Source organism: Cyprinodon tularosa, unplaced genomic scaffold, assembly GCF_016077235.1.
Source record: "Cyprinodon tularosa strain WSP-4 unplaced genomic scaffold, ASM1607723v1 ctg1255, whole genome shotgun sequence".
In the NCBI taxonomy this organism is placed as follows: Eukaryota; Metazoa; Chordata; class Actinopteri; order Cyprinodontiformes; family Cyprinodontidae; genus Cyprinodon; species Cyprinodon tularosa.
In genome coordinates this window covers 73729-96140 of record NW_024038065.1, presented here as the reverse complement: position 1 = coordinate 96140, position 22412 = coordinate 73729, and the positions used below count along the sequence as shown (strand labels likewise).

General features: G+C 39.6%; 1 protein-coding gene across 1 annotated transcript in view; it reads right to left on the bottom strand.

Annotated features, from left to right (window-relative positions):
- Positions 1-1574: 1574 nt before the first annotated feature.
- Positions 1575-22412, bottom strand: part of adam22 (ADAM metallopeptidase domain 22) — a 37743-nt gene continuing 16905 nt past the window's right edge. The window contains exons 4-6 of the mRNA XM_038276598.1: positions 16913-16979; positions 8332-8414; positions 1575-1716 (exon numbers count right to left, since the gene is read on the bottom strand). Of these exons, the coding sequence (XP_038132526.1) occupies positions 1638-1716; positions 8332-8414; positions 16913-16979 (229 nt within the window). The 3' untranslated portion in view covers positions 1575-1637. The remainder of the gene's footprint in view (positions 1717-8331; positions 8415-16912; positions 16980-22412) is intronic.

Here is a 22412-nt window from a genome sequence, read left to right as displayed (position 1 = left end):
GAACTAATGAGAAAGTTTTATACAAGCACGCATCGCCCCATTGGTCTCTACGCGTGTGCCAACTTTGGGCCCGATCCGACGAATGGTGCGTGACTAGTTACGCGCCGAAGTTTTTGGTGGCGAGGAGAACTATAAGCTATAATAAAAATAATACGCGGAATAAATATGTGAGATAGTAGTAGGTGGGCCATGCCTTCGGCATGTGGCCCCCCTAATAATACGCGGAATAAATATGTGAGATAGTAGTAGGTGGGCCATGCCTTCGGCATGTGGCCCCCCTAAATACATCTAAAATCTAATAAAATTTAAAAGGATCATTCAATAAATCTACAAACAGTCCATTTCTTTGAAGGTGAGAAAAAAGCAGGGTGAGGTAGTGACTTTATTTAACAGCAGGAGAGCTAACTACTCAGGCTTTGTTCCTTATTTCATCAGATATAAGCTGTTTTCTATAGGGCAAACCTGAGAAGAAGAAGTAAAGAGTTTGTTCCCAGGATGTCTGTGGACTGCAAAGATGTCAGCTGTCTTTTTCCTGACCCTCAACCTAAACAAATCCTGGATGGAGAGACATCAGCCCCTCATGAGCCTCTTTTGCATAGCTGGTTAACCATTGCAGCTTGGATCTGTCCTGTTTTGTGTGTGAGCCAAACCGAACTTTGATGTAGAGCAGGCATCCCAGAAGTCGGTCCTCGAGGGCCGCTGTCCTGCAGGTGTTAGAGGTTTCCCTGCTCCAGCACAGCTGATTTACATTGATAGTTGATTAACAGGCTTTTGCTGAACTGCAATCATCAGAATCAGCTGTGCTGAAGCAGAGAAACCTCTAAAACCTGCAGGACAGCAGCCCTCAAGGACCGACTTTTGGGATGCCTGATGCAGAGGATGACTGGCAGGTCATATTGATGGTTGTAGTTTCTTGAGTTACTGTGGGAAATCTCTGCAAGGCCTTCTTCTTAAGAGTGTCCATCTACGGTGATGAAAAAGTGTGGTTCCTAGCAACTGGGTGGGATCCCCAGTAAAAACTGTTGCTGTTAAGGACAGTGAAGGATGGCAATGGTTGGGATTTTCTCCTGAAGTACTCTCTCAGTGCAGTGAGTACTAAAAAGAGGTCAACGTAAACAGAAGAATGGCTTTAAAAGGGAGAAATTTAAATTTGGCCTAACAAAAGTCCAGCATTAAATTAAACAGCATTGGTAGGTCACTTGAATAAAGGCTGTGGATAAGAGATTTTCTCGTAGTCTGATAGATTTGGACAACTTTTGCGAAATTAATCAATATTTAAAGGTCAATATGTTCAGAAGACTGAAAGCTGAAATGAATTAATAATGCCTCAGTAAAGAATTCATTTATAAGTAAGTTAGTAAGCCTTTGCACCTTTATGCTACAATTTCTCTTTCCTGATCAAATGTGTTTGTTTTACAGTCCAATCGAACAGGAAAAATATAACATTTTATGTGGAAAAAACTTTGCAAGAATTCATAGAAAAGCAGGGATTTAAAATACAGTGTGTGAATTTGTAACAGTGTCACTGTAAAGCTATTCTAAACCTTTTCATGCAACACATTAAGTCCAAGTGACTTGAAAAAATATAAGGAGGGCAAGTTAAAAATCTCCAGCACCTTCGCAGTACAAATGTGGGTTTAAAGAGCACTTACGCTATTGTTGGCCTGTCCTCCAGGTTCAATCATGTAGGTGTGATTGCCATCAAAAAACATCCCACTGAAAAAGAGGAACAGGTGGGTGAGGATACGGCTGAAATACAGTTAATTTCAACACTAATGCCACATCTATTAGATAAGCCATTTGAGCACACAAGGTTGTATGTACTACTTGGTAACTTCGAAGATTTAAACTTATAGGATCCCCCTCATTAAGACACCCTATATTTGACAGATGTCGTCTAGTCTTGATCATTTATTTCTTTGTAAACCAGATAAATATCTAAAAAAAAAACAACCAGTGCAGTAAAAGGTAATTGCCATCCTACAGATTTGTTATTGTATTTTTGTCTCTTTCAAATCATAAAACTAATTGTAACATAGGACAAAAATAACTTCAGTAAAGACAGTTTCCAAATTATGATTTTCCATTTAAGGGAAGAATAATCCATACACACATGAAAACCTAAAATAAATGTGAATAAGCACCCCTTTTTTAGACAAGTGAGTCAATTTGACCTGGTGCACCGAAACTGATCCTCTAGAAATAAAATCTTAATCTCTCTAAAAGTATGAATCACACTGAAAGATCTGAAAAAAGAAAGATTTATTCCCTGATGTAAAGAAATTTAAGAAGAAAAATAAACAAAATAAGTTGTGTATTTTTTTTCAATCCAACAACAGGAGAGTAAAACTGTAAAAATGGTAAAAATCTAACAAGAAAAAAATTTTCCTTCTTGCTGAACAAACCCACAACACACAGACATGTACAAGAGCGGGGTTGACCATTAGGCAATACTAGGCAGTTGTCTAGGGCCCCAAGTTCCTAGCCTGACGTAGTCCGACTCAATTCTAGTCAGAATATGAGTCTGATACTGCTCCATAGAGCTGTGATTATGGGGCGTGTTTCGAACGAACCAGGAAAAAAAATGCCTCTGCACTCAATTGGATAGACCTACAACCAATAAGAGCAACGGAGTGCGTGACGTATGTTAAGCGAGGCATAGTTGTTGTCCACAAAAATCAAAGCGTGCAGTTGCACGCCTATAATAAGAAGATGAGACTTGATCGCGTTTCTCTGTTCCTCTTTTAAAATTAATTTGCTGTCGATATCTTCTAGAACAGACCTAATAGCAGAATCTACTCACCTAAACTCTCCAGCGGCAGCCATTATTGTTGTCACCCAAGCGCGCATTGGTCACGTGGTTGATTACGTTACTGTTGGTCATCTGTCCATCATCGTATAAAGCCCGCCCTGACAATTTGATTGGATCGCCTGACAGTGGGCGATAATACTCGCGCTACTATGGAGCAGAGCCAGACCGAACTTCCCGACCTCAAACTTTGTGGGCGGGACTAAGTTCGGAATGGCACCCAGGCTACCAAGTTCCTGGGGGCCCCATAAAATTCTGTTTACATGTATGGTTACAACAACTTTTTCTTATTTGTGCACAATATTTATGTTTTTGATAAAAATCCTTTTGCTAAAATGCAATCAGAATACTTATAATATTGTGTGTTTCAGCCCCCCTTCAGTGTCCACCACATTGGATCAGTCCATTTGCTGCACATGTTCAGAAAGGTCCAAACAGACAGCAGCAAATCACTTGAAAACAAACGGTACAAAGAGCAGTGTTGCCAACTTTGCGCTTTTGTCACTATATTAAGCGACTTTTCAGACCCCTCTAGCACTTTTATTTAAAAAAAGTGCCTAGCCCCAAATCTAGCGACTTTTTTCTGTTACTGGAGAGTTTGGCGACAACATATAAAAGCACTGAACTCTGCAGAGCAAGTAGATTCATAACCCCGCCTCCTCCTCTCCTCTATCTTGTCTGCTGTAATGATTCATGCAGCTATTATTTCATACAAATGAAAATTGCAGAACAGATAAGCAGATAATGGCTTGTCTACAGTGAAAAGGACTGTGTTATATACTTTTGCCGTCACCTTTTTAGAACAACAGGAAGGAGCAATCAGCTAAGTGAGATTAGTGCTTGGGAAAAATATTTTTAATTCCTTTTAAGACAGCATGAAAAGTCAGCTGAGCACAAAACATTGAGAGGGAAAAAAACAAGAAAAGGGACGAGAAGAGAGTTACTGAACCTAGAACAAATAATGTATGTCTATTCAATTAAAATTTCTGTATCAGTATAATGTTTTTTTATTTATGTGTTGTCTTCTCGATTTAGAGGGCCCCCTGCCTTTCTTTGCCTAGGGCCCCAAATTCCCTAACTCCGCCCCTGCACAAGAGTCATTATTACACACAGAAAACCCTCAAGAAAAGTGATTTATCCATTTGATTTTAGGTTAAGGGGTGAAATGTCCTCACTCAGTCCCATCCTTATAAGTAAATGTGCTTCCCAAAAGACATCAGCCTTTAATTAGTTTTATCTGGAGCTTTTAGCAGATTGGTCGGGTCAAAAGGTAAAGTTACCAGGGTCAGAACACTGAGGAGACACACAATCTACCTCATTTCTCTCAGTCTGTTTCATATTTTCTGGCCTCCAGCTGAGAGATGTCACCTCCAGTGCAACCACAGTCCTGGTCCAACAATTCACTTATATTAAATTATACACGGACAACAATAAATAAACCATTTTACAGTATTTGGATTTTTGTGGGAACCATGAAGTCAAATAAATAGTTCGTTTCATGACACCAAATTTTAAGACGGTTTTGATGACTAAGAAAATTATTTCTTTACTACATTTTAAAGATTACTAAATTATAAACACAAAGCACTTATTTTGCTAAAATTTCTCATAAAAATAGGTTCCCAAGCACAATAGTATTGTTTTGGGAACCTATTTTTCTAATGTTATAAATAATAGATGTCAGTTTGGCTCTAATGTGTTTGAAGTAGCTAAGTTCATTCAGAAAAATAAACAGGCTGAGCACAGGATCATTTCTAATTTCTTTGTTGCATCTGCATTTATCATTTATGTTTTTCTTTTGTTTAAAGTGGTTAAAGCTGAAGTCTGTAAGTTTTTAAAAATCACTTTTTTGTCATATTGGCTAAAACTGTCCTTATGCCCAGACAGCAGTACATGTGATATGTAACCTGTGAAAAAAACTGCTTCAATTGGTACCGCCTACTGCCTGTATTTCAATCTGGAAAGAATAATTTGGGACGAGTCAAAACAACCAATCACAGCCAGAGGAGCATCTGATGGAGTGTCAATCACAGCTCACACACGCTGAATCCCGCCCCCCCTCTTCTGGTCGCATGCGGTAGCCGCGCAGATGCTGTGAGAGGGGTGGAGCTTGGACGTGGGGCATGAGTGAAGCAGAGAGGGTGGGGGAGTGGCGTGAAACCTTTTTTTTTTTTTCAAATTTTCAGTTGAAGTCTGCTCTCTCCTCAATGTTACAGACTGCAGCTTTAAAGTGTTGCATCACTAGTAAATAACACATGTTTATTAATACTTTGCTATGTTCTTTTGTGTACAACAATTAAAAATGCCAAAGGTTCTGTTTCTCTCCCTCTTAGCCGAGACGCACCCAGCTGGTCAGTCAGAAAACCGGATAGGGAATGAGACGGAGTGGATCTGTTTACCTGACATAGTAAGAAAGCTAGTGCACAAGTGAAAAGTATGGAAGAAAATGCATAAACTGAATTATAATGAATTAATGGGGTTAAGACTTTAACAACTTAGTTGCTAGTTGTTTTTTTTGTTCTTTTTGCAAGCTAAACCATTTTCCTTCCATCAACTCATACCTCTGGTTTCTCTTTCCTTCACCCGACTCTTGATGCATTTTACAAACAAAAGGGGGGAGGGAGTAAAGGAAATACTGAAAAGAGATCCATCTTTTTCTTGAACAAATATTTGTATTTATGATATGTTGTTTTTTAAGATTACTATAATTAAATGATTTATCATGAGCCGGTTTTCTATAGGTGATATATGTGGGCTGAGCGCCTATGCTTATGCAGTCATACAGGAAACACAGACAATATTAATCCTAATTTTGTTTTGTCTTTTATTAAAATAAGAAGTTCCAAATAAACAAGTGGAACAACTATCCATGATATGTTGTTCTTTAGATTAAATAAAGTATCTTTAGAAGAGTCTGACATGAGGCTTTAAGTTTTTTAAAAGGTTCACAAAGCAGATAGGATAAAATGTAAAATATCTGCATGTTGAAAAAAAAAATGAAGATTAAGCTTGTAAAGTAAAACTAAACAAATGTGAGGTAATATTAAAGACTGATTTTTGTTTTTAACTCTGGACTGCCTTTTAGTTACCTTTGTCCTGAATGAACGTCTAGACTGACATTGTCTCTACAAGCAGGCTGAGCACTACTATGTATGCAGCTTTTTGAAATGTAGAATTAAGTTTTTGTTTTTGTGAAAGGTAGAGAAAGAACGAGATAAACATTTAGAGAAAAGAGCAGAACGTATTTTAAGAGAGAGACCTGACTCAGCATGGAGGAAACAGAGAATCCCTCTAATGTCTAACCCCATCGCAGCACTGCGCAGTTCTTGCTCTCACTCAGTTCAATAAAACATATTTGTTTTCATTTTCACAGGAAGAGAAAAAGATTTTCTGTCATGCAACAACCTCACATGTCTTAAATGAGTTTGTGGCATGCTTTCATCTCATTTCGGTTTGATTAATTTATACCTCCTGTTTTCATTACAGTGCATGCACCATTATATAATTTGCTGTGCCGCATGTCCCATAAAATATGCAAACATGACTCCAGGCCTGAGCTCTGCACTGCTTAATCAGCAGGTAGGAAACAGACCTCAGCCATTCACAATAATTAGCAGAAATTATATGTTCGCTCTGACTTTTTTAGTTTATGCAGCCTGATTTTATGATGAAGTGGGACAAAATGAGTACCGTAGCAACAAGTTTTGACAGTTCAGAAGTGGGAATCATAATGCTTTAGGAGACGACTGAGGGTGATAATTAGTGTGAACTGTTAAAATGAGTGTTAAATGTTTCATGTTCACTGTTTCTCTAGACTTTATTAAAACACAATCTATTTGTGATATTTTTAACCTTTTTAATTAGAAGTAAAATAGATCAATAAATAACTAATATGAATGCAAAAATAAACAGCAATTCATTCATAAAATGTTTCAAAATGTTTTCTTAATACATCCAACCTTAACAAATTTTATGGGGATTTTATTTGACACATCAACACAACGTTGGCAAAGGAGGGGTTTCTGCTACAAAATAAAAATCAAAACTTTTAATTTTTAAAACATTTAACTTTTAACATTTTTTAAATCTTTAGGTCAGCCAGATTGAAGTGTCTGTGATTATTGATTTCCAAGTCAGATTTTCTGTTAGATTTAGGTCTTGACTTTTACTGGACCATTCTTACACATTCTTAGATCTAAACAAAGGGTCTGCAACCTGCAGCTTCGTTCTCTCTGTTCGCTCTGTTGAATTTGGCTCTTAATCATGGTTCAAATTATATGAGGAAACAACTAATGTAGTAATGCAGTTCTTAGAAGCTTTAGCTGGTATTTTAAACCTTTATTCGATTAAATTTTGTAAAAAGACTGACATTAAAAGAACCCGAAATATGTTTTAAGATCGATTTTCCTCATTATTGACTGAAAAATTATGTTTCTTTTTCATTGAATAGTATCCTATCCAAGAAGATCCATGTTCATCTTAACGAAACACTTGATACAAATTAACTGTCGGTTTGTCAAAAATGCAACACATTTCCTCTATCAGATATTTAACAAAAATTATAAGTTGTGTTTAATTAAATGGTTATATCAAATTTGTGGATCTAAGCAATATTAACTTATTCGAACTCTGCGCAAATTGGCTCTTTCTATTTTAAAGGTTCCAGATCCCTGACTGGACTTCCTTCTCTCTCTGCAGTAGACACTCTTCCATTGTGACCAGATCTGTTGATTTCATAAATTTTAGTTTTTTTTTTGTCTTCCATTTGTGCCGCACACTTTACATTTGATGAACTGAACAGTGCTCTGTGAGCGGTTCAGAGGTTGGTGTATTATTTCATAATATAATGTTGCCTTAAACATCTCCACATCCCCATCAATGACCTGTCTTCTGTCTTCCTTGGTCTTCATGATGCTGTCTGTTCACTTATATTCTTCTGAGGTTTTCAGAGAACAGCTGGATATATACTGTGGTTTCATTACTCAGTAAGTGTTGCTGATTACTCAGGTTGACTGTATTGTCTAATGAGAGGATTTTTGACTGCATTTACTGGATTTGTATTTTATTTCGGGGCATCAGTAAAGGGGGATTACCACAGATGATCTCAGAGTGATGTGCTACTTTGTTTTGGTTCTTGTCAGGCACTGTGTGTGCTGCATACATGTACAAGGGACATAAAAACAAACTAACTTCAAGTCTAAGATGTAATCCTTTAAAAAAAGGCCTTGATTTTGAGTCATCTCTTAAAAAGGGCACCACTTTCAAGCGAAAATGCTAAAAAAAATATCAACGTTAGATGGAAGAAGAAAGAGCAGAGGGAGAGCAGTGAAGGGAAAAGAGAGGAAGAATTAGTAGCAAACTATTCGAATGATAACCCTTGTAACACAAAATGCAGACAGGCAGGGAGGGGTGGCGAAACCTAATTACAGTGAGCTGATAAGGCAGGAATATCTGAACCTGAAGACTCAGAGGTAGAAAACATTGGCAGGGAAAAAGTTGCATGTACGATTTTTTGTACTTACTGCAATCCGTGACAGGTTGAAAGAGCCACGAAGGAGCGGGGTACGTCTCTTATCTTCCCCTGGTAGTAGCAGTGTTCTCCTCCCTGCGTGCAAAGCATCGTCATGTTAAGTTCAAAGTCATGGATCCTATTAAAATCTTCCAAACAAAGTAAAACACTACAACTGTTATCATGTTCAACCTGGAAATACGTCCAGAGTGATCCATCACACAGATTTCCAATACAGGTAATTGTAAGTATGATGTAGTGATGATTTATGTCTGTGATGTACTTCAGCCTGAACACTTATGACTCCTGTTATCTGTTCCAGCTTCTCCAAAGTATGAGCCTTCTAGACTGGTCGCCCGTAATGTCTTTTCCATCTCGATCAGCAAATTTTCCATCTGTCTGTCTTTGTGTGACTGGTGTGTGTGTGTTCTTGAGCATAAACATACACTTATTGTCTGCAGAGCAGTATGATGTCTAAGAGCCTAAAGTGCTCTTCTGGCCTTCTCCATTTCTTGCTGCCTACCAGTCATTAGACAGGAAGCTTTTATCAGAGGATCAATTACTGCTCTAAACTGTAATGCTGTGAAAACCAGCAGATGTTCTTCTTTATCCAGACCACTCCTTCTGCTCCTTAAACATGTTTTTCGTGGTTTTGTTGAAGGAATATGCATGTAAACACCGGTAAACAAAAAGTGCAAGTGGAAACTTGGGGATAATAAGTACTCTACAACCTCCCCTAATCAGCATTTTAGCACTTTCCAGATGTGCTACATAGATTGTAGGCCAGAGGTGTGTGCAGACAACAGGTTTCCAACTTCAGATGCCGAAATGCTGTTCTATTTCTACACAGGGAGAATCGTCATGTAAGGGACACTGTCTAGTTTTCTAATGTGTTATCATTAATACCTTTTACGCATACTGATTAATTGCTGTCAGTCCTAATCTCTTTTTGCTGGTGAAGATTCTCAGTCATTTAGGTCATAGTTATTCCAAAAAAGTAAAAAATAAATAAATAATAAAAAAAACACTTTCCCCCAAGTTTGAAGACTTTTCGCTTCCCATCTAGGAAGCTTTCTCAATTCAAAATGTATTGAGTAGCGTGGAGTTCCAGGCTCATAAAGTAGCCAAACAAAAATTTTGTTATGGCTTAGAAAACATGCAAATTAAACCGAAAACAAGGCTACCCCTTAATAATGGGGAGTCGTTAGGGTCCATGTTGGCCTGCATAACAGATGCCTCTGTAAAGGGGAGTCATTAGGGTAGTTGTTAGCCTTTGTTGGCCTAATCTCTTTCTGTATTTTAATTATGCGAATATCATTTTGTGTTTGTGCAAAAATGTTGGAGTTAAGGGGTTTGAAGAGAGGAAGAAAACAGTCCCATCTAAAAACATTTACAGTTACACCAATGAGCAGTAAGATTTGATATATCAAAGTATGAGCATTTTTTTATAATTATTTTAGCTCTTATAGCATCTCAACTTTTCTTGAAGAAATGAACCTGGAGTAAGATCATTGCCCATTGCTAATAGATGACAGCACATCAAAAGAAGGTGTTGCCTATGTATGCTTTCAGGATTTAAAAGGGCACTGTTGCTTTGCAGGAAGAAGGTTCTAGGTTCAATTCCCCACCCAGGGTCTTTCTGCATGGAGTTTGCATGTTCTCCCTGAGCATTCATGGGTCCTCTCCGGGTACCCCGGATCCTCCCACAGTCCAAAAACATTACTGTTAGGTTAATAAGCTTCTCAAAATTCTCCTTAGGTGTGAGTGTGTGTGAATGGTTGTTTATCCTGTTTGTTGCCCTGCGATAAATTGATGACCTGTCCAGGGTGTACCCTGCCTCTCACCCACTGACAGCTGGAGATAGAAACCTGCACCCCTCGTGACCCCAGTGTGACGGAAAATGGATGGATGGATTTCAAAGTGTTGAAATCATGTTAGAAAATCATAAAACATACAAGCTTTATAAACAGGCCTTGAGAACAAATGTGTTAATAAAGCAGTCCTCATGAGGATAATGAAGCATGAATTAATTAGAAAGTAAGGAGGTCGTTTTCATATTCTGCTCAACAAACCGCAGGGGTTAAGCTATTTCAGTGATGTTGAGGCTAATTGTCTTTCTTGTCCGCTTTCACTTTTTCCCAATTACACTTACAAACAAAAAGCAAGCATGCAGTTGTTTCTCACTATAAAACATCACTGAAACTTGCACAAAATTAAAGCAATACTATAAGCAAGAAGGAGCAACATATATACAGAGAGAAAACTGAAATTAAGGTAAATTGAAATCTGGAGAGTGTAAGTCATTAAGATGAACCTGGGGCTGGAGATGAAGAAGAAGCAGGTTGGCTGAAGCACAGAAAGTGTGTTTGAAATCTAAAAAAAAAAAAACAGAACAGGCTATTTATAAATGATGCTGTGCTCCACTGTCCCAGAGTCTCTCCTCTTCCTGTCAAACTGAACCTTCTGCTCCACTTCTCTTTAAAGTAAGAGAAACCAAAACCCCAGAGTTATATGTATGTTCTCTGTGATCATCTTTTGTATGTGTATGTTGCTAAACTTGCAAAATATAGGAGCAAGTAATTAGTCGAGTAAAGTGGGACAAAGGGTTAACAAGTTTGGCATTGAACATAGGTTATAAAGGCAAGTTTTGACATGTTTGGATTTGGTGGGGGGTTTTCATTGTTTTTAGTTGTTGGGATATGATTGATTTTCACAATTAACCTGCCATTATTCTAACCACTATTCAACCAGTTGCAGCTCAATAGTTTCACATACAAACTTTATTCATGCTGAATACAGAAAACATCTTATAGGCCTGCATTAAAAAAATAGAGACCATCAGGCATCGGTAGACATTTCACCAGGGGATTTGTCCATTTTTATCATGGAAAATAGGTACCTAACTAGATCATTTATTTTTTCCAATATTTTAAGGCATTAGTGCCCTTTATTCATTAGCCCCTTAACTGGGAGACGGCCAGAGACAAAGCAAGGAAACAGACAGCAAATGTATTATCATTTTAATAATAGAATAGAATAGAAAATGTCTTTGTTGTCCCACAATGGGGAAATAATACTTGGTCACTTATCATTAAATTACTTCACCAATAAAAATACATTTCTTTGATGATCATGTCTGCATCAATGTATTTCCAAAAATACGTTCTTAAAATATTTACACTTTTAAAATAATAGCCTTTTTATGTGACACACAAACATGTGCATTGGGCTCCAGTTGAAACCTGCCAGAAAATCCAGAGTGCGAGAGTGGCTTGTTGTTTTTATTCCGTGCAGGAATTTTGTTCAAACCAGAAAAGCCCAAAAAGGTCCTCCACATTGATGTAAGTCATTGGTGGAAGGGTGTCTTGCTTTCACTGCCCCCTTCTCTGCTCCACTCACAGGAGAAATTCCAACAATAATGGATTCTCCTGCAAGCAGTAAGTGTTGCTGATGGTGTGACTTTTAACCAATTGTGTAAGAGACCTGAAAACAGTAAAAAAAAAACTGGTAAACTGTTCATTTTAATGCTAACGAACGTGCATACACAGAGGTCAAATTGTTGTGCATACTCTCGTGACAAAAAAGGCGCATTAAAAGGGGTCCGAAGGATTTTGTTCCCCTAAAATTGATTAACCATGAATTAAAAAGCTACTTTAGAAAGACTGTTAATTACCAGGTTATGAGTCCTTTAAAAAAATACATCCATTCTATAATATTTAACCAATAAAAAATACATTTATTAATAATCTACAAACTAATGTACAAAGTAAAGCAACGTTTCTTCCATTTTGATCTTTCCTGAGTGAAAAAAAAAATTGATGAGACTAAGTAAAATTTACTAAAAACTTTTTTGTGCAATGATAAATCACCCATCCTGCATCTGCTGCAATTAAACCCAACCTGTGGACAGGCAGCTCCTGATAGCACATTTAAAAGGACGGTACTGTGTCTATTATTGGATGTACTGTTCAAGCAGAACTGATCTAAATCTGGCCTAAATTTATCAAAGCAGCAGCTGTTGGACAATTTGACCTTTACACTGCACACAAACACAAAGATTGTCTAGAATTAACCTCTATTAAAGCATCCGTTTAAACAGAAAAAAGGGCTGCTGCTTTTTGTTAAACTACAAAGAAAACACTGACAGTAGACAACCATAGATGGATTGATCATCTGGACATTCATCAACAATGGAAATTAATTCACTGCTTTGTAATGACTCATAATTACTTGTGACCATATTGTTACAAGATGTGCTGCGTTAATTTGGATCGCTCTCTCTAAAACATCTGATTTTACTACTAATCTGCTGCTTAGCCGTGAAAATCCTGATCATTATAAATCCTCGCCCACTAACGGTGTGTGGTGTCACACAACGTCTGAGTGGGTTTCCTGTGACTGAGCTGTGCAGATTTCAGAGGATTATCTCAGCATTCTTAATCTGGTTTTAACGTAGTTTAAAGTTCAGGCCACTAGATATCGAGAAGCCCACAGATCATCCATAAAACTACAAATTCTCACAGCTGTTTGAGTGTCAACCAGAGACGATTTCGCTCTTCTGCTTAAATGTGGTTTATTGACTTAATGTGTGCACTGAAAGTGCAAACACTTTTAAAATGTTCAGATGTTAAGACTATGGTGTATTGATTATACAGGAAACAACTTCAGCACAAGTTTTAATCTAATGTGACTGTTGTCTAATCCAAACAGGGTCTAATCCAAACAAAATCTAAATTGCGATTATTTTTCACCAAAATTGCATTTTGCGTTTTTATTTCAATTTTCCTTTGCTCTAACCCCAAGTTAATAGATGTTTCAGCCAAGGCGTTTGGTTTTTAAGGGCTTGCTTTCCCAGAGTCCATTTTTAAATGAACTTACTGTAACCATTGTGTGAAAAAGTGTTTACTTTTACTTGTATGCATGGATCTGTGAGCTAGAAGAAAATCTCTTTACCTCTCAGTGTGACGACAAACCCACTTCAAGTGTTTAACCACCACCCAAAGGGCTGGAGGGAGAAATTTAGTGTCCTGCTCTTGTTAAACATAGTGTGATTAAAAACAGTGCCTCTGTAATTATACTGCAATGCAATTAATTGCATATATAATACATAAATGCAGAACTCGAGTTCCATGAGATCCGGGCCTAATTTTAAGCTTAGTTCAATGTGGACACTGGTGATTCTGCAACTTATTTCCAGATCCAAACTATTTTCCTTTATCTGATGTGAACTATTGTGTCCAAAGAGTTGAAACTAAAACACACCATGACGGTAATCCATATCAGAACTGGTCTTAAGTAGTTCAAGTTAGCCAGCATTAGACTTAACTCATCTCTATTTACAAAAGAAACCATCCAATTAAAATTCAGACCAATTCTGATATGAATAGTGATAATCCAAAATCCTTATTGAGGGCTACAAAAAACATTTATTTTCTTTGCACCTTACTATTACACATTCATTTATATATTAATGAGGCTGAATGTACATCTCTAAGTCTGTACTCGTACTCGTACTCGTCGTCTCCCGCTTTATCCGGAACCGGGTCGCGGGGGCAGCAGACTAAGCAGAGACTCCCAGACTTCCCTCTCCGCAGACACCTCCTCCAGCTCTGTTGGGGGAAGCCCTAGGCGCTCCCAGGCCAGCCGAGAGACATAGTCTCTCCAGCGTGTCCTGGGTCGTCCCCTGGGCCTCCTCCCGGTGGGACATGCCTGGAACACCTCCCGAGGGAGGCGTCCAGGGGGCATCCGAAAAAGATGTCCGAGCCACCTCAACTGACTCCTCTCGATGTGGAGGAGAACCGGCTCTACACTGAGCCTCTCCCGAATGACCGAGCTCCTCACCCTATCTCTAAGGGAGAGCCCAGCCACCCTGCGGAGAAAGCTCATTTCAGCCGCTTGTATCCGGGATCTCGTTCTTTCGGTCATGATCCAAATTTCATGACCATAGGTGAGGGTAGGAACGTAGACCGACCGGTAAATTGAGAGCTTTGCCTTTTCGCTCAGCTCTCTCTTCACCAGGACAGACCGGTGCAGCGTCCGCATTATTGCAGCAGCCGCACCGATCCGTCTATCGATCTCCCGCTCCATTCTTCCCTCACTCGTGAACAGGACCCCAAGATACTTGAACTCCTCCACTTGAGGCAAGGACTCCCCTCCAACCCGAAGGGGACATGCCACCTTTTTCCGGTCGAGAACCATGGCCTCGGATTTGGAGGAGCTGATTCTCATCCCGGCCGCTTCACACTCGGCTGCGAACCGCCCCAGCGCACGCTGTAGGTCTTGGCAGGAGGGAGCCAGCAGAACTATGTCATCTGCAAAAAGCAGGGACGAGATCCGCTGTTCCCCAAACCAGACCCCCTCCGGTCCTTGGCTGCACCTAGAAATCCTGTCCATAAAAGTTATGAACAGGACCGGTGACAGAGGGCAGCCCTGTCGGAGTCCAACATGCACCGGGAACAGGTCCGACTTAATGCCGGCAATGCGAACCAGACTCCTGCTCCGCTTGTACAGAGAACGGATGGCCCCTAATAAAGGGCCCCTGACTCCATACTCCTGGAGCACCCCCCACAGGGCAGCACGAGGGACACGGTCGAATGCCTTCTCCAAGTCCACAAAACACATGTGGACTGGTTGGGCAAACTCCCATGAACCCTCAAGCACCCTGCAGAGGGTGTAGAGCTGGTCCACCGTTCCACGGCCAGGACGAAAACCACACTGCTCCTCTTGCAGCCGAGGTTCGACAATCAGCCGGACTCTCCTCTCCAGCACCCTGGCATAGGCCTTTCCGGGGAGGCTGAGAAGTGTGATTCCCCGATAGTTGGAACACACCCTCCGGTCCCCCTTCTTGTGGAGGGGAACCACCACCCCAGTCTGCCAATCCAGGGGAACTGTCCCCGACCTCCACGCGATGTTGAAGAGACGTGTCAACCATGACAGCCCGACAACATCCAGAGCTCTGAGATACTCAGGTCGGATCTCGTCCACCCCCGAAGCCTTGCCACCGTGGAGTTTTTTGACTACCTCGGTGACTGCAGCCTGGGTGATGGACGAACCCAGCCCCAAGCACCTCGTCTCTTCTTCCCCCACGGAAGGCATGTCTGTCGGGTTGAGGAGATCCTCAAAGTATTCCTTCCACCGCCCGACAATATCCTCCTTCAAGGTCAGCAGCTCCCCACACCCACTAAAAACAGTGTTAGTGAAGCACTGCTTTCCCCTCCGGAGGCGCCGGACGGTTTGCCAGAATCGCTTTGAGGCCAACCGATAGTCTTTTTCCATGGCCTCTCCGAACTCCTCCCAGGCCCGAGATTTTGCCTCTGCAACCGCCCGGGCCGCGACACGCTTGGCCTCACGGTACCTGCTTGCTGCTTCAGGAGTCCCACAAGCCAGTCAGGCTTGATAGGACTCCTTCTTCAGCTTGACGGCATCCCTTACTATCGGTGTCCACCACCGGGTTCGGGGATTGCCACCACGACAGGCACCCCAAACCTTACGGCCACAGCTACGGGCAGCCGCATCGACAATAGAGGCAGAGAACACAGCCCATTCGGACTCCATGTCTCCAACCTCCCTCGGAACCTGAGAGAAGCTCTCCCGGAGGTGGGAGTTGAACACGTCTCTGACCGAGGGCTCCACCAGACGTTCCCAGCAGACCCTCACTACACGTTTGGGCCTGCCGAGTCTTTCAGGCTTCCTCCTCTTCCAGCGTATCCAACTCACCACCAGGTGGTGGTCGGTGGACAGCTCCGCCCCTCTCTTCACCCGAGTGTCCAAGACATGCGGCCGAAGATCAGAAGATACGACTACAAAGTCGATCATCGACCTTCGGCCTAGGGTGTCCTGGTGCCAAGTGCACCGATGGACATCCTTATGCCTGAACATGGTGTTCATTATGGACAATCCGTGACTTGCACAGAAGTCCAATAATGAGACACCACTCGGGTTCAGAGCTGGGGGCCCGTTCCTCCCGATCACGCCCCTCCAGGTGTCACTGTCGTTTCCCACGTGGGCGTTGAAGTCTCCCAGCAGAATGATGGAATCCCCGGGAGGGGCGCTTTCTAACACCCTCCCCAGGGATGCTAAGAAGGCCTGGTACTCCGTACTGCCGTTCGGCCCATAGGCCGAAACAACTGTCAGAGTCCTCCCTTCAACCCGAAGGCGAAGGGAGGCGACCCTCTCGTCTACCGGGGTGAACTCCAACACGAGACGGCTGAGCTGGGGGGAGACAAGCAGCCCCACCCCCGCCCTCCGCCTCTCCTCGCGGGTAACTCCAGAGTAGAAGAGAGTCCAGCCTCTCTCAAGGAGCTGGGTTCCAGAGCCCTGGCTGCGCGTAGAGGATCTGTATCCATGTTATATTTGTTCTTGTGCCAACATATGACTTTTAAATGTCACTGAAACAGTTTGTTGTGTCATCAGTAGCTCAAACTATATAGGAAGGTGATCTTTTCAAATTTAAATCACTTCCCATTGAAGCTTTTTTTTTCATTCCTAATTAAACTATGACATCTCGGTTTCGTGATAAAATCTGAGTTGTAACTGCGGCGGCTCACCCCCTCAGAAGCTCAATAATGTAATGTAAATGATTTGTATTATCTTACGCTGGTGACGACGATCTTCCCATTTTCTGATAAATGCCTCTCCTCGTACCCAGAAGACAGGAGGTCACTGCAAAACAAGGAAGAAAAGAAAAACAATAAATATATATCTCTGTAGCCCAGGCACGCTTGTGTTTTACAGTAGCACTCAGCCTGCCTAATTATGAGCCGCAGGAAGAGACAACTCTATTTTCAGCTAACAAAACCTACATAAAAATAGTAATATACCGGAAAGTCCAGGCTTAAAAAAAATGTTATGTAAGAATGTGTGTCTCAGAGGAGGGAGGGATAAACCAAGGTGAGTAGGAAAGGAAGCAGAAAATGCAGAATGACCAAAAGGCAGGAAATACACAGAGGATGAAGGAAGGACAGAGAGTGGCATAAATGAGTAGAAATTGGACTGCATGAGTGCCTTCTCAGCAGAGCTGGACCAAAGAATCCCAGTGGAGATCCACTCTACACATCCGAACCGAGACAGAGATGAATGAGCTTTACTGCTCACACACCCACCCACTACGGAATGCAGCATAGTAATCAGGATTTGTCCTATCTTTAGCATATAAACTATTGTTTCTGAATTGTCTTGGAGATGTGAAAGCATGTATTGTGGAAGCTCATTGTTAGAATTCTCTTATGACAGAAAGAACAACACTTGAAAATTATTCACACAATTTTGTCCTCCAGAGGGGGGAAACATTTGTTTACAATTCAAATTCCTACAGCTGTCATAAACACTTCATAAGTTCAGCGCTACATCATCAGACATGTCAGTTTTCCCCTGAATATGGCCCTCTATTTGAGCCCTATTTATACTTTCCTGAACCATGATGTGTGTGAGTGTTTGTGAAATATATGTGCCTGTTTGGCTCTGATTTACCTAAGTGTGTATGCGTGTGACCAAATGCTATGTTGAAATCTTAGTGAGTGTGTTTTGGTCAAAGTTGCCTCTCATCCTTAAACAGGACAGAGATGTTTCTTTTTTTTTTGCCAAAATCTTTTGGCTCAAAAACCTACGTACAGGTCACAGGTTAAGATCTTGTTTCTGCAAAGATTCGTACGTGACCTCTAGCATTTATTATTTCTGTGTCCTGTCCACTGTATATTCCATGTTGCTAAGTAAGTATAAGGCCTTGAAATATGTTTACACAGTGTGAAAATTATATAACACCAATAGTATCAAGGTATCGGTGTTGCTTTTATAAAAACGAAGGGCTTTCAAAATCCTTGTTAGTGACCTGGGGTGATCTCCACTGTTAACAGTGATCTATGTCCCCTGCAGTTCCCTTGTATGGTACCAAGCCAGGCTTGGAAAACTATAAAATATCCACTCGAGAAACACTTTGAGTCTCTCTACCAAACTGCTACTTTCTGAGATGAGTTCCTAAAGCTGAAAATAAACATTATCACAGAGCTATAAATAGATGGTTCATCCTAAAAACTGCAGTTACAGTAGAAATCTTTTTTTTCTTCGGCTTTTTTATTGTCATTACACTGTCACAAGTACAGAGCAACAAAATGAAATCTCTTCATTTAGCCCATCCCCTTGGGGAGCAGTGGGCTGCCATTGTGCGATGCCCAGGGAGCAGTGTGGGGTAAAAGGTCTTTGCTCAGGGACCCAGAGTAGCAGCCTGTATAAGTGGGGCTTGAACTCAGAACCTCTGGGATCTAAGCGCAATGCCCTATCCACTAGGCCACCACTCGTTCCATGCATTCAGAGCCTTGGCTCTGATTTCTTCTTTTAAGTGTTATAAAAATACATTAACTAATCTATCAGGATTTAGCTTTTTTTATGAATTGTATGCCTAAATTAAACAACTTTGGGGGAGCAATTTCACTTCATCACATCTTACTTACATCTATCTTGATCTGTTGTTGTGGCCGCCCAGCTTTGACCACACAAAAAACTCCACAAGGGCCACAGAAGCACCATGGACAAGTAATTTACTTAGGCAAAAAGAAAACTATTTTCCAGATAAACTCCTTTAGTTTTTTTGGTTTATTTCTCCTTAGACAAGGAAAAGGACAAACATTTTCTCCATGCTTCTCTTGCGCTGGTAAAAAAACAAAACAAAACATACGCCCCCCCAAGATGCATGCTGGTCCTACCATTGACACTATTTTTTTTTAAATTAATCGACCCCAATGGACCATAACTAACCAGAAACAAAGAAACACAACTAAATTACCCAAAACAAGTAGTGTCAAAACAGATATTAAAAAAATAAAGTAGAATAAATAGAATTAACTAGATTGTCCATAAAAAATAACAATGTAGTTAATTATTAACAAAAAAAAAAATTGGATCCTACCGCTATATTTATGTTGATCTTTCAGTACTTTCACTTTCTGCATGTAATTAGTAATACATTAGCTAAACTGTTAAAAGGACATTTATCATGGAATATTATTTAGGTTAAAAGGCAAAGAGTACTGAGCCTTTTATAATGCTGGTTCTGAATCCCTGGATCAGCTGCTGAAACAGATAATCATTTTAAATCACAACAAAATGTTTTGTGCAAGTCTTTCGGCTCTAATGGGATGCAAATATTGCATTGTTTTTTTTCTAAACCTAACCTAATTATTTCTTCATTTATTTATTGTCAAGTCATATTATATTTTGAATAGATATTTGAAATGTATAATATGTGGTTATTTACTTATTATTGATTTTCGTTTAGATATGTGGAGCAACATTCTCGAATGAGTATGAAGATTACATGAAAGTGTTGTCAATATCTAACTGAAAAAAGAGTCTGAAAATTATTTTGCTGTAGTTTGCGTTTATCCAGAAGTGCTATACAGAATATAAATATTTACTTACATGTGCAAAGAGACTATGCATGTAATGACTATAAATGGCAACTGTAAGAAGCTATAAAAGAAATAAACATGAAAACTGTATATAGATTATAAAGGAAAGTTATGATATTGATTATATATAAATTAGTGGGGTTATAATACAGAATAAATTATGACAGATAATAGCAGATAAAAGATTTGCAGATTATATAAAGCTATAGTTGAGACCTACATGTAAGTGGCGTTGGATCCATATTGGATATTTTTTTAATAACTTAAATTAAGTTGCAACTTTATGACACTTTCATTACATATTTGGTAATGAAACTCCTCATAGCAGCACAAGTAGCCTGTTATCTGCCCTGGATGTACAAGATGCAAAAGCTGCCCCTGGTTTCTCTATCCATGTCTGTCCTTAAGTTCAGGTATTTTAATTTTTGTGGCGTTATGGTCGATTGTTACATAAAACATGATATTTATGCTAAAGAAATATTTCTTTTGATAAAAAAGATAAACTTTGTTTCTCAATGTGAGCTAAAAAAGATAACCAATTAATTGCTGTTTGGTTCTTTACATGAGCCCATTTCAGTTTCTACCACAAACTTTCACATTTTCTTTTCTTATAATGTAAGTAGTTTTATTGAAATAAATCAAATATAATAAGATTTACTGAAAGTAACCAGCAGCAGTTGTGCCTTTGGTTACCAAGTGTGTGTTAAGGACTTTTACGTGTCACTGTGAGGATCAGTTTATAAAATCTTGTTTTACTTACGCTCTCTTTACAAAAAAGTGTTACGGCCAATGATGAGTTTGATTTCGTAGAATTTTTTTTTTTTTATATATAAAAAATATATTCATACCTAAGGTTGTATTTCTCAAAATTTTCAGGGTAAAACTTTCCTACTACGATAAAATATATATTTTATTACTTGACTGATATTTACAAAGGAGAGCAAAAATATGGAGGGTGCTTCAATGTTAAAAAAAATAATAATAAAAAATGTGTAATAAAAAATTTCTTGAATCCGGATTAGGTGCTGAAAGTTACAGAGGAAGCAAAAAGGTTTTTACCCGAGATGTTATATCCGCATCCAACCTCTAACACAAAAGCACTCACCTACAGGGGATGCTCTCTGCACTGATGGGCAGTTTGCCGTTGCCATAAAATATAAGTGGATAAAAGGGGTGGAGAGAGATGAAATGGAAAAAAACTGATGAATCATCAATAGAGGAGTAACTGCTCAGGAAACAGGGAATGTGAGTCTGAGATTTAGAAAACAGGAGGATATAGTCTGAGTATGCAGCTCAAATCCCAGGCAGATATCACTATATGCTCTGCTGTTAGGATGTTTCTAGGAACAAAAGATCAGCTCCAACATCACATTAACACCACTACCGATCTAACACGGTAAAGTCTTTATGTATCTGTATGTCTTTATGCGTCTTCAGACAACATCAATTTCTTTTAATGCACACATATGTTTCTATGACAAAGTCAAATTGTGATAGTGCACGTGGATAAAAGCCTGGTGCTGTGAGCTTTTGTTCTGCTGAGAGGTGTGTTTACGATTCAGAGCTTGTGATCTCTATCCGGAGCCATGCTGAGTCTTTACACTTGGGGGTGGGGGGGAGCAGCAGCACTTCAAACTGAGGCGGCGAGGTAGAGACACGAGGCCTCTAATGGACGACGCTGATAACAGATTTCATCGTTAATTGTGGTGGGATTTGAATAAATTACTTGATGGACAAGAAAGGAATAAAAAGGAGCTGGAATAACACTCTACCATCACCCCCCACATGTATCTCCCGCCTTTATTGTTAACACATGTTAACACCCGTTTTAGCTTAGCTCTGACATGAGAAAAATCTAATAAATATATATTCAGTCCACTTTATTTACATACCTCATTATAAAAAAAAAAAAAAACATTTCCAAAGTGCTTCAGAGTTTAATAGAAATATAATTAATACAATATAATATGTGTTAACTCACCAAACAACACTATGCAAAGCTCTAGAGTGCAGGTTTCTTTATTTTTTTGTTTTCAAAGAATAAATTCTCCCTCATGATTTTTAGTTTTTTTTCTACCAGTTGGGACTTTAATTGACATTTTACTAATTTTCAGTGAAGTGTCTGGACATATTGGAGGTACATTTCAGTGTTTGTCAAAGCTACTGTCGCTGTTTTCAGTTCGGTCCAATTTCTCAATATGTATTGTAAAAAAATTAAACCCAAGCAGTCTTTTATATTGTAAATTAAATAAAATAGGGTTGACAGATTCTCCTTAAATCTCTCCCATTTTTTACATTTGCATCAGTTAGCTGATCATAAGGAACTCTGAAAAAAGCATAATTTAGCAGAAAGCCAAACAAGTGTCATTCGAAGACCCTGGTAGATTAAGGAGAGTCATCTTTAAATTTAAAAGCTAATACATTACTAAAAGTGAAACTGAATTATGATTACTCAGAAGACAAGAGAATAGTGAAAAACTGAGATCAACATGAAGCTGTAGGATATTCAAACTAGGACTTTTGCTTTTCTTTATTTGAGCAATTTCACTAATTTTCTCAAAGTAACAACTTTAGAGTTGGGTTCTTTAAAAACTAAATACCCACATTGGGAGAAAACCTCCTAAAATCAGAGCATGGGTTCTGAAGAGAATCACTACAGTGTGAACTCACAGACGATATCCCCCCACATCAT